At 46.3% G+C, this 12042-nt stretch overlaps 1 protein-coding gene across 1 annotated transcript in view; it reads right to left on the bottom strand.

Moving 5' to 3' along the window:
• Nucleotides 1-11391, bottom strand: part of Frem3 (FRAS1 related extracellular matrix 3) — a 74300-nt gene extending 62909 nt beyond the window's left edge. Inside the window, exons 1-2 of the mRNA XM_021170967.1 lie at nucleotides 6199-11391; nucleotides 4198-4290 (exon numbers count right to left, since the gene is read on the bottom strand). Of these exons, the coding sequence (XP_021026626.1) occupies nucleotides 4198-4290; nucleotides 6199-11356 (5251 nt within the window). The 5' untranslated portion in view covers nucleotides 11357-11391. The remainder of the gene's footprint in view (nucleotides 1-4197; nucleotides 4291-6198) is intronic.
• Between the last annotated feature and the right edge of the window lie 651 nt (nucleotides 11392-12042).

Here is a 12042-nt window from a genome sequence, read left to right as displayed (position 1 = left end):
TTTTTTCTTTTTCTTTTTCCTTTTCTTTTTCTTTTCCTTTTTTCTTTTTCTTTTTCCTTTTCTTTTTCTTTTCCTTTTTTCTTTTTCTTTTTCCTTTTCTTTTTCCTTTTCTTTTCCTTTTTCTCTTTCTTTTTCTTTTTTTCTTTTTTTTTTTGTGGGCTTTTCTAGGGGATCATGAGGAGCATTCCTAAAAGGAGATCCACCATACTCCATGGATGTGCTATGCAACTCAAAAATAGTTATAAAAAAGTTTTAAAAGTCACAGTACAGAATAGGGTGGGCTACTTTTCTTTCTGAGTAGCCTATATCAGTTTCTTTTGGAGTATTTGCTTTGCTTTGCTAATGAAACTGCTCAAACTCTGCCTCTCAGTGTGAGCCATGTGACCTATTGGAGACCCCACAGCCATTCTCCTTCAGTGCGACAGTGGAAAGTACATCACTAGACAGTTACCCATGGCAAACCGCTCATGTGACAGGAAGCAATGCCTCCTGCTAGTGTACCTGGAAAGAAATTACTAACTGTTCAGGCTGAAGTTTTTATTAAACTTTCCATTTGGAATTTTTCTTAAGATGGAAATTTTAAAAAACCTTATTATTTATTTATGTGGATGTGCGTGTTTTTGTGTATGTGTGTGTGTGTGTATGTGTGTATGAATGTGTGTTGTTTACAGAAGCAAGAGAGGTGTAGGCTCCCTGAAGCTGGGGTTCCAGGCAGTCATGAGCTGTCTTCTGGGAACTGAACTCAGGTCCTCTGTAAGACCAATATGCGCTTTTAACCACTGAACCCTTTCCTGAGCTCAAAGTGGGAATATTTTAAAGAGAGAGAGAGAAAAAGATTAAGTTGGTTCTTATGGAGACAGAGACTAAATTTTTTGAAACTACCAGATAAGCAGTGTTTAAAGGGAACCCTTTATTAGCAGTTAGAATCACCAATAGACACATATCTATGCTTGGTACTTAGCAGACAGTGGGACAATTTATTAAAAATAAAAAGGATGAATAAATACATACTTAGCTTATAGCTAGGCCTCCACAGACTCACAGGTTTGAATGTTTGGCCCATGGGGAGTGGCACTATTAGAAGTGTGGCCTTGTTGGAGGGAGTGTGTAACTGTCAGGATCTTATATACTCAAGCCATGTCAAGTGACAGTCTCCTTCTGCTCCTGTGGATCAAGATGTAGAACTCTCAGCTCATCCTCCAGTACCATGTTGGCCTGGATGCTGCCTTGATTCCCACCATGATGACAATGGATGAAACCTCTGAACTGTAAGACAACCCTAATTAAATGTTTGCCTTTGTAAGAGTTGCCTTGGTAATAGTGTCTCCTCATAGCAATGAAACCCAAACTAAGACAACTATTCATAGCTGTTTTAAGCTCCAGTTATGAACAAGTACATCCCTGATGTTTCAGTGTCTGCACTTGATTGTTCTGGTAGCTTTAACTTGTAAGGTGCTTCTTATTTGGCATGGGAAGGGCACCTCTTTTTGGGGCTACAACTTCCTGGATCTTTGGCACTTTAGAGTCTTAGCTTTGGAACTGCAGTTTTGATGTTGTCTCACTGGCTGTCTATGACTCCAATTTTGGACAAGTTATTCAACCCCAGTATTTTCATCTTAAGACAATGATGTACCATTTCTTGTCGATCTTATAGGGAGGGCTACAAGTCCTAATGCGTACACGTGCTGCCTGGCTCATAAAAACACACTCAAATAGTGCTGATTCAAAACAAAACAAAACAAAACAAAACAAAACAAAACAAAACAAAACAAAACAAACAAAACAACAAAAACCTCTCCACCAGAATCTTTCCAGAATTATCTTGCTTCTGATGCTGCCTATAAACCACATTGCCAGAATCAAGGGACATCTCCTTTTCAAAAATAAAAGGGGGAAATGCTGACTATCCAATGTCCATGTGCCATGTTCTTTTATGAATCTGTTTAAAAAGCATACATTCTTTTTTTTTGGACAGGGTTTCTCTGTATCACCCTGGCTGTCCTGGAACTCACTTTGTAGACCAGGCTGGCCTCAAACTCAGAAATCTGTCTGCCTCTGCATCCCGAGTGGTGGGATTAAAGGCGTGCGCCACCACGCCCAGCTTTACATTCATCTTTTTAACAACTGTGATTCTTCAGAACTTGGGCAAAGGAGGAAAGACTTGTTTTCACATTTAGGTGAGAAGATGGAGAGGAGGGATCAGTGAGCCCAAAGCACAGTAGCCTCATCGGAGTAAGCGGTGAGGACTGAGCAGAAACTCTGTGCCAAGTGCTTTCTGTGTGATCTCAACCGGCTGAGGTAGATATGAAGGTATCTTTATGTCACTGGCGAATAGATGAGAATGGGGCCAGAAAGCCTTGTTTAAGGTTGCCGAGATGAGTTCACCCTCCAGCTTCTTACACAGGATGACTTTGGAGTAAATTGGTCCTTGAATAATGACTTATGATTTAGGCAAGGAGCATTTGTCACTTGCTGGGAGTGAGGAATGACCTCTACTGAGAGAGGTTATTGAGTGTCAAGCAGCACAGGGACATAATTTCCACTCTTATCCTGACAAAATGGCCTTTCTTCTGACCACAGGATTATCCTGTCCCCTGCTGTGCAAAGTAAATACCTTCTGTCAACTGTTAACTTCCTGTTTTGTGACTTTGAAGACACAATGGATAGACTCAAGTGCAGCAGAAACCAGCAGCTTTTTAATAAGTTTTCTTCAATGTCAGTAAATCCATTTTCTTCTCCATTTAAGAAGATTAAAATTCCAGTAATTACACTTTGCATCCATCCAAGAAAATTTAAGATTACACTGGGGGGAGGGGGAGGGGTGTGGCACTGTTTAACACATGCAAAACATATGCTCCACCACTGTACCCCACCAACCCCCGAGAAATTAAATTCTAATGTTAGAAAGCCACAAAATTCACTCTGGAGCTGAAAATGCTGGCCAACTGGAAAGGAGACATTCGATGTTTGTAGGACTGTGAAAGGCAGCCTGGTTCCTGCTTGAACAAAGGCTAGAAACCCCTGTGACCCTGAAGGGACAGAAGGCGTTTTGCCCCACTCCTGGTCCCGCAGCCCTCCATACATTTGTGGCCATCAGTCATGTAAGGGCAATGTTCCAAGCCCCTCTAAATGTAGAGAACGTGACCACAGGTCATGTAGGTTCAAGACAGATCTCCATTTTAATAATGTACCTAAAGGCCTGAAGGGCTTAGCCAATTAAGCTTTCCTACCCAGACACTCCTCCCTGCAAAAGGTATTTAACCGTAGGCCTGCCCTGAGAAGTGGGGTACAGTTTTGCTCATTCACTTTCAGTCATGACAATAAACGCCTTAAAACCATGGACTGCCTCTTTTCATCGGAATCCGCCGTGGGGAGCCATGGAGAAGACCTTTGCCTAAAGAGCTGCTGCTTAACCTCCCGTATAAAGTCTACGCTCCCAGCCATGGCCACCAAGCCTAGCCCAAGACCACCGCCACAAACAAGCCAAGGACTATCCCTGAGGGATCCAGCTGGAGCTCTTCTCTTTTCCCCCTGGGCCTGGGCTAGATCCAGCCTGCGGACCCCCACTCCATTCTCAGCTCTTCTGCGGCTTCCAGCGGGTGCCTGGGTGCCTGAGAGAGCCTGAGAACCAGATGGTCTCCTTGCAGGCTCTGGGATTCCCCAAGCCAGCTCCCGCTGTCCCCAGGACCTCAGATTGCGCTTCCTCACCGCTGGAGCAGTATTCTGAAGCTTCCCTATAGCCTGACACTGGTCCAGCGCCAGTGTGGGGTAAGCGCAGTCAAAACTCCCGTGTCCTACCTCCCGGAGCTGCTCAAACCCTGTAGCAGAGCTGATGCGGGACTCCATTAACCCTACAGATGTAGTGTCAGTATGATAGACACCACCATTACCTGGGGTTTCAGAATCTCCTAAAGTTAGGATTCAGCTGCCATTAGGATCGTCGTACACATCAGATAGTTAGTTACTGCATCTTCTATAGCAGTCATCAACCCCTGACCACTTTATCCTCTTAAAAAATGGCCTCTCAATAAAAAGTGAGGAATAAAAAGTTTACTTAGTGGAAACATTAGTAAGCACGGAGCATCAGATCACAGTGAAAGCAGAAGAATTCATTGACTGGCATGGTGTGCCACTTTACTGATGGCAGTTGTGTACTGACACTCACTGTGGTGCATTCCAGAGCCTTGCTAGACTTACCACTGGTTTCAACAGAGAAGTAGAAGGTATCTCTTGTTGCGTGGCCTCTGCCCTTGTTCAGGATGTAGTAGACCCGCATCTCATCAATGTCAGCTTCAAACAAGAACAGACACTGTCGTAAGTCACATGTGCACAACAGGAAAGGGGTGTTGGCAACTTGTGTCCCACATGGTGTGGAAATGTAACATAATTTAAATATAGGTGGGGTGCTTTAAATTTTTAATTTATGTTTATTTATTTAATGTGTGTGTAGTGTGTGTGTATTTGTGTGTGTGTGTGTGTTATGGTATATAAATGGAGGTCTCAGGCCAACTTGCAGGAGTCTGTTTTCCCTTCCTACCATGTGGGTTCTGAGGACTGAATTCAGGTCTTTAGTCTTGGCTGTAAGCACCATTGCCTACTGAGCCACCTTGCTGGCCAACAGGTCTGTTTTTTAAAGCTAGAAAGGCAAAAATAAAAGAACAGGGATACACTATACATCCCGAGGAACATGCTGGCTACACATGTTTTATAGCATCCGGCCACTCTGAAGAGCCAGGTCAATATGATCTTAAGTCTCTGTGTGAGCAGAGAGCTTGCCATAATGACTTGGACCTGTTAACTCTTTGTCAAAATTAGTTTAAATAACAGTTAATGTTATATCTCGAGAACAAAGAAAATGAGAATAAAGCTACTGTTTTTTTTTTCCTCATTGTCTATAACCCTTGCTTTAAACAACATGTTTCTTAGATCTGTGGTTGCTTTTTATATTAGTAATCATTAGTATTTTAATGACAGTTTGCTGTTAGATTTCACCATTTTTAGAAGCAATCTAAAAACACTGTGGTGGTTTGAATGAGAACACCTCTCCCCTCATAGGCTCCCATATTTGAATGCTTGGTCTGCAGTTGGTGGAACTGTTTGTGAAAGACTAGGAGGTGTGGCCTCCTTGGAGCAGGTGTGCCTGGAGGGGTGAGCATTGAGATCTCAGAAGCCCATGCCAGGCCCAGCTGGCCCTCTCTTTGCTTTGTGCTTGTGGGTCAGATGTAAGCTCTCAGCTATGACTCCAGCATGGTGCCTCCCTGCTGGTTGTCATGCTGCCTGCATACAGACTCACCCTCTAAGACTGCAAGTCTCAATAAATTCTTTCTTCTATTTCTAAGTTGCCTTGGTGGTCATGGTGTCTCTTCACTGCAATAGAAAAGTAGCCAGGACCAACCCTCTCCATGAATGTTACTCTGTGACGATAGCCAGGTACATGCGTGTTGATGGTGGAACACTCCATGCATCTCTTTACATCTCACGGGCAAAGCTACCTAAAGGAATCGGAAAGAACAGCCCCAGGACCTCTGGTGCCACAGAACCTGGAAAAGCAGGGGCTTCTTTCTTGTTCAGCACTAGTACTAACTCAACATTTAAAAGGGAAATGAGTCCTTTGTACACTTAGGCTAACTGAGTTCTATGAATTTTAATAAATTGATTATATTCTTTCCTACATTGAGATAGGAACTTACACTGTAGCCCACTCTAGCCTGGTATTTGTTACAGACTGGCCTCAAACTTGCAAGTCCACTGCTTCAGCCTCAGTGCTTGGAATGGCAGGAGTGAGCTTTCAGCTTCAGAAATTACTTTTGAATAGTACACTAAAATATATGATGTCATCATTTATATCTCAAGTCTAGATGAAAATTATCTTAAAATTCTAGATTCTACTAACAAACTATGACAATTGCCATTCCTAACTTCAAAACATGTCATCAAAATAAACATAACCTTATGATATATCAAAAGCTAAGGCATAATTACAAGGTTTATTGGTTTTCTGTTAAGTGGCTCTTCTAATGAATAGTTGAAAAGGACTAGTTTTTTTCAATGAGTAATTTTACATTTACTATGTTTTCTTTTCTCTTTCTTTTTTAAAATCCAAATTAGCATCAGAACCATTTTACAGAGCTCTGAGAGCCCTAACCCACTGAGGGAGATAGACCACAGAGGCACCAGTAGAAAAAAAATCTGACTGACCTTGAGTGAACATGTGGGTATTCTCATTTCCAAGGCCAGCATTGATGATGTAGCCATGCTCCGGTCCTCTGGTCACTTTATATGTCAGGAGTCTGTGGGGAGCACCCTGATGTGTTGCTTGTAAATACTCATTGGTAATGAGGAAACCCAAGTGTCCAGTGTGAAGGAGCTTCAAGGCTGTGGCACCCCTGTTGATGCCCATCTGTGGGATCCTGTCGTCAAAGGGGCTTATCTGGATCCACACTGTCTGAGGCACATGTGTCTCTAGGGCAGTGTCTGGGAAGACATAGAAGCCTGTGTGGATCCCATCAGTCACAGTGAAGGAGAAACTGTCTTTGCTAGTCTCACTGCCATCGTGACAATAGAGAATCAGGCTCTTTGTCAGGTCCTTCTTGGTGAAAGTGGCCACAGGATGACTATCATTATATAGAATCCTGCCATGGATGGGGATCCGTGTGATGGTAAAAAGAATAAAATCAGCTGGAGTATCCTCATCTTCCACTGTCAGCTGAGAAGGAGTGACCACGATGCTGTCCCCTCTTTGCAGGGCTAGTGCTTGGATAGTCAAGGTAGGTTTCTTGTTGTCCTGCTCTGTGACAAATATTCTAAAGATTCTGGACTCAGAGTGGTGTCCCCCAGTCACTCTAAGCTCAAAGTGGTCCAACTTTATTTTATCCTTTGAAATATGAACATAGGATATCTTGTGTCTGGCCAGTTGAAGCTGAGTAAAAGAAGCCATGGGCTCCCCAGGCTGGTCAGAGCTTTCCAAGTGGCCTGTGCTAGGAGCTCTTGTGATACTGTAGAGAAGTTGTTCACCAGGGCTGTGGATGTCACTGGTGTTAAGCAGTTCAGTAGTGAGGGTCATTCTGTTACCTTCTGTCAAGGTGACTCTTTTGCTGACTATCTCAGGGACGGCACTGTTTGAGTTGTCAACGGTGATATAGAAATAGCGATCTCTCAAAGTGTTAACACCATCAGTCACATCAAACTTGAGAAGATCAACAGCCTCTCCCTGGCCTGTGTGGATATAATGGATAAGGCCTCTGTCAATTTCACCCTGGGTGAAATTCATTCCCACAGTGAGGTTGTGCTTTACATCTCCCCCTGGCTTTCTCAGCCGCTGCAGAAGTCCCTGCTGAGGCTCAGAGTGGAGAACAAAACTGAGACTCTTGTTATCGGAGTCGAGATCTATGGCTTTGAGGATATGATTTGTGATGATCTCAGAGTGTCCAGTTTCTATTTCCAGTCCGTCATTGATGGTCAACTGAGGAACCTCATCATCCACCAAAATGACAGCAATGGGCACCGTTGTGTGAGTGGTGTGCTTGCCATCACTCAGCCAGACCTCAAAGCTGTCCTCCGTGCTCTCTGAGTCATCATGTTCATAGGCGATGGAGGAGGGCTCTTGGATCTCCTGCAAGGTAAAGCTGTGGATGGGCTTGCTGCCTGTGACCAGCTGCTGTGTGATTTGTCCATGCTGGGGGAGGACCGTGAGTCGAAAGTGAAGCTTATCCGATGGGAAGTCAGCATCTACTCCATTGACCAGTGAGGCATCTATGACCTGGCTCATCCCCTCTAATACCACAAACTCACGGGTGAAAAGTTGAGGCTGCTCATCATTGGTGGGCAAGATGGTTAGAGGGAGGAGGACCTTTGGGGAGAAGTTGATGCCGTCAGAGCAATAAAAGGTGAATTGATCTGCCTCTGGTTCTATTCCTTTGTGGATACTCTGTACATAATTGATGCACCCCACTTGAACATCCTTGACGAAGAAGGCACTGATGGGGTTGCCAGCCCGTGACACTTCTGAACCAGGAGCTGGTGCCAAGTTTTCCAGGTAGCCAGAGGATGGCTGTGCAGTCAGAGTGCAAAGGATTTCACCTTTGGAAGTGTCCACATCTTCAATGTTGACATGTTGTGGGGTCAAGAGGTTCTTCCCACCTTCATATACGATGAAGGGCTCTCTTACCAAGACCTTGGGGGCCATGTTATCCACGGGCAGTACTGTTACTTCCACCAGTACCCTCTCCAGTATGTTGTCTCTCATGGCCCAGTGATAAGCATCTTTGGAGAGGATGAAGCTGAAAGTATCATGCACCCCTTGGAAGCCAATTTCACCGCTAGTGTGAACATAGCTGACTGCCCCACCAAGGAGCTCCTCCTGGGTGACTTGCTCTGCAGGCCAACCATTCACTAGAATCACGCCCAGTTTAGGCTTGTCCTCCACAATGAAAGATAGCATCAAATCATTTGTGTTCTTTCTGCCATGAGTAACATCAATAGTGATCTCAGAAGCTGCATTTTCAAGGACAGTTAGAGAAGTAGCCAATACTGGAGTCCCTGTGATAGAAATCCCAGGACTTCTGTCAGCCACAGCAGGCTGCACAGAAACCTGGACAGTGATGGGTATATGGTGCACTCCATCACTAACCTCTAGGTAGATGACGTCACTGTCAGTCTGGTCTCTGCTGTTCTGATAAGAGATGCTCCCACTGATAACATCAGCTAGCATAAATGACTCTCCTGGAACCATATATTTTTTAAAGTACTGCAAGTGTCCATGCTGGGGACCCCAAACTAAAATGAAGAAAATTTGATCATCATTGGTGTCAGGGTCTGAAACATTAAGTTCACCTCTGCCAAGAATAAAGCTATCTCCCTCTAAGACAGCGAAGCCTCTATTGATGACTTTTGGTGGCTGATTGTTCAAAGGCTGCAGGAATAGTGTGAATGTACCTGGCACACTGTTGCCTACAGTGTCTTCCACCTTGTAGGTGAATTGTACAACTCGAGGTACAATGCCAAGATTTCTCTGTGGGGGTCGATAAGCAATTTTTTGATGATTGACCTGGGCTTGGGTAAAATGAACGATGGGTCTACCTGGTGAATCAGTGAGCACGATCTCTCCAGCCTGGACTTGATGGTTGCTGTCAGTGTCTGTTGGTCGCGTCAGTAGAGTGTACCACAGGTTCTGTTCATCTGAGTTCTGGTCCGTGTACTGGAGGTACTTCTTCTGGAAGGGAGTGAGCTGGTATCCTTGCACTGTCATTTCTAGGGTAGTTTCTGGAGAGAGCTGAGGATGCGACGTATCTGCAGGCTGAATGCTGATGGTGAAGAAGTGCTGGTTGGAGAGGTTTGGTGGGTCATGGTCATCCTGCACATGGAAGGCCAGATGAGCCACTGGAGATGGGCTATGTGGTCCAGGATGGGAGAAGAACAGTCTCCCTTCCATTATGTCTCTCTGCAGCCACTCAGTCACCACCTTCTCATAAAGGCCCTCCTTTTCCACATAGTGCCAGTCACTGTACAGAAGGGACGAAGGGGGTTCAGCCTGCCTCAGCAGCATGTTGCCTGGCTGCTGGCTTGAGCTGTAGGAACCAGGGGCCAGGTCTTCATGTGTTTCTTCCTCTTTTCCTTCCAGGTGTTGGTTTTCCAACACAAAGAGGATAGCTGAGTCCTCAGAATCAATATCAGTGGCACATAAGACAGAGGGGGATATCTGGACCACTTGCCCTTCAGTCACGGAGAGTCCCATGTTGGTGGTGAGCACTGGTGCCTCATCATCCACGGGCACGATAGTGATGGGGAAGAGGAAGTCCACCTGGTGGTGCTCATCCTCCATCTTGAGGATGATGTTGTCACTGTAAGAGTCACTGCCATCATGCTGGTACACCACTCTCCCTGCACTTAGGTCTGCCAGTGTGAAATTCTTGCACCCAGAAGGTGCCCCATGCACTACCAGCTGCCCGTGTTGCAAACCTCTGACTGCAACAATTTTTATTTCTTTGGAATTTTCTTTATCACTGACCTGAAAGCTTTGGGCATCGGACAAGGGCCTTGCCTGGCCTTCAAAAACCACAAGTCCTCCTCTGTAGCTAACTATTGGAGCCAGAGCATTCATAGGCTTTACCACCACCATGAAAGCAAAAGGCTCAGAGGCATCACCATCTTCATCCACCACCTGCAGTTTGAGCTGAAAGACGTGGTCCCCTTCTGAGCTCCCCGTTGGGGGTCGATAGGCAATTTTCAGCTCTTGAAGCTCTTTCTGGGTAAAGAAAGAGACTGGAAGGCCCAGGGGGTCATCTGTGTTCACCACATAACCCTGTCCACCATGGTGTCCAGATGGGGCCTCGGGGATATTGAGAATGTTGAAGACTAGGTCGTCAGGGTCTGACTCACTGTCTTCTGCAGCCAGCACTTCAGGTGTCAGGGCTGTCAGTAAGGACTGTTCAACCTCCACCATCATTAGAGCCGTGAGACTAGGTCTTGGTGCTGTGCTCCTGGCTCGCTTCTGGATTCTGACTTGAATTTGGAAGTACTCCTGGGCCAGCACCTCCACTGACCTAGTACCTTGTGATTCTGGTCCAAGCAGCTCCACTAGCATGGGCACGTAGTCCCTGCTGGGTGAAGACTGTGTGGTGGTATGCTGGTAGCGTACCCCAGCCTGGATAAAAGCCTCACAGTCAGCCAGATGGCCCCTGGAGAGAGGGTTCCCAGCGGTGTCCACCAAGCGTCCATACTTGGGGAGTGGTCCGCCAGGGTGAGGAAGCAAGGTGAGCCTGCACCTGCTCCTGGAGGCAAAGTTTAGCACTCTCCTGTCGATGGCGTGGCTGCAGCCTAGCACTTTAAACACTTTCAGTGGCCTGTTGCGCGCCACCAACTGAAGCTTGGGGAAGACTACATTCACTTGCAGAGTGAAGGGCAGCACCAGGGTGGAATTCCCTGCGTCATAGCGCACCTGCAGCTGTATCCGGGTTCTTGTGGAGCTGGGCGAGCCGAAGTGAGTGTACTTAACCTGTTGGGCCCCGAAATCACAGGGAAATTGTTGCGGGGAGAGCGCGCCTTGGAGCCGCGGGAAGTCCAGCACTGTCACCTTGCACTGGTCCCCTCGCTGCACTCGAATCACCAGATCCCGCAGTGGGTTGAGCCAAACCGAGCGGCCCTGTGGCACTTGGAACCCGGAGTTGGCGATCAGAATGCCAGGGTTCTGGTGACTACCACCATTAAGCGCTCCCCAGGGAGGCAGGTAAAGCTCACAGTGGGACACGTTTTCACGCAAGGGTACCCGTTCCCTCAGTGCGCAAGTCAGAAGCAGGCAGGTGAGAGTCACTAGCAGCTTCAGGGACATCCCAGGAAGGTTCAGAGAATCTCCAGCCATAGTCCGATGGAATTCTGGAGTTGATATATCTAGAGGATGCCCACTCCAGTGGAAGCAGAGAGACTCTGCGGGAGGGCGGGGATGCTTGGATCCCGCCAGATCTAGGAGCTGCAGCAACTAACAGCAAGGGACAAGCTCTCTCTGTCTTTTGCATTCCAAGTGTCCACCTGAGCGGGTGTCACTGGCCCCCCAGATGTGCCCCAACACATAGTGAGCATGCAGGCACTCCCTGCCACTTCCCAGTGTCTTTAGCCCAGTTACCTTGATTTGTCACAGCCTTGTGTTGCCTGCCTCCCACTGTCTTCTCTGGATACCCCTTTCTCTGGGAGCCACAAGAGGATTGTTCCTCAGGGCTGAGAAAGTGAGAGTGACTGCGCCTGGGTGAGTTATGTGCGTGGGAGACACCGCTGGCACCGGTCCGTTCACCCAGGAGGAATAGTGTCTCTGATTGAGTGCAGAGCCAGTCTCTCTTACCGCTGACAGGAGTGCTTTTTCTCGCCAGAATTGAGTTTCACGTTGGACATTAAAAAAAAAGCTGGTGGGAGGGATTTTTGCAAAAAAGGATTTTCTGTCTGTCTGTCTGATGAAGCAGCTTATACCCAGGTCTGGTAATTCTGCACGTTCACAGCAACCCTGGTAGTTTCTTTGCAGGTTCTTTTTTTTTTTTTTTTTTTTTTTTTTTTTTT

This window comes from Mus caroli, chromosome 8 (genome assembly GCF_900094665.2).
Source record: "Mus caroli chromosome 8, CAROLI_EIJ_v1.1, whole genome shotgun sequence".
Classification (NCBI taxonomy): domain Eukaryota; kingdom Metazoa; phylum Chordata; class Mammalia; order Rodentia; family Muridae; genus Mus; species Mus caroli.
Note: the sequence above shows the minus strand (reverse complement) of the source record. Positions and strands in the feature narration are given on the sequence as shown.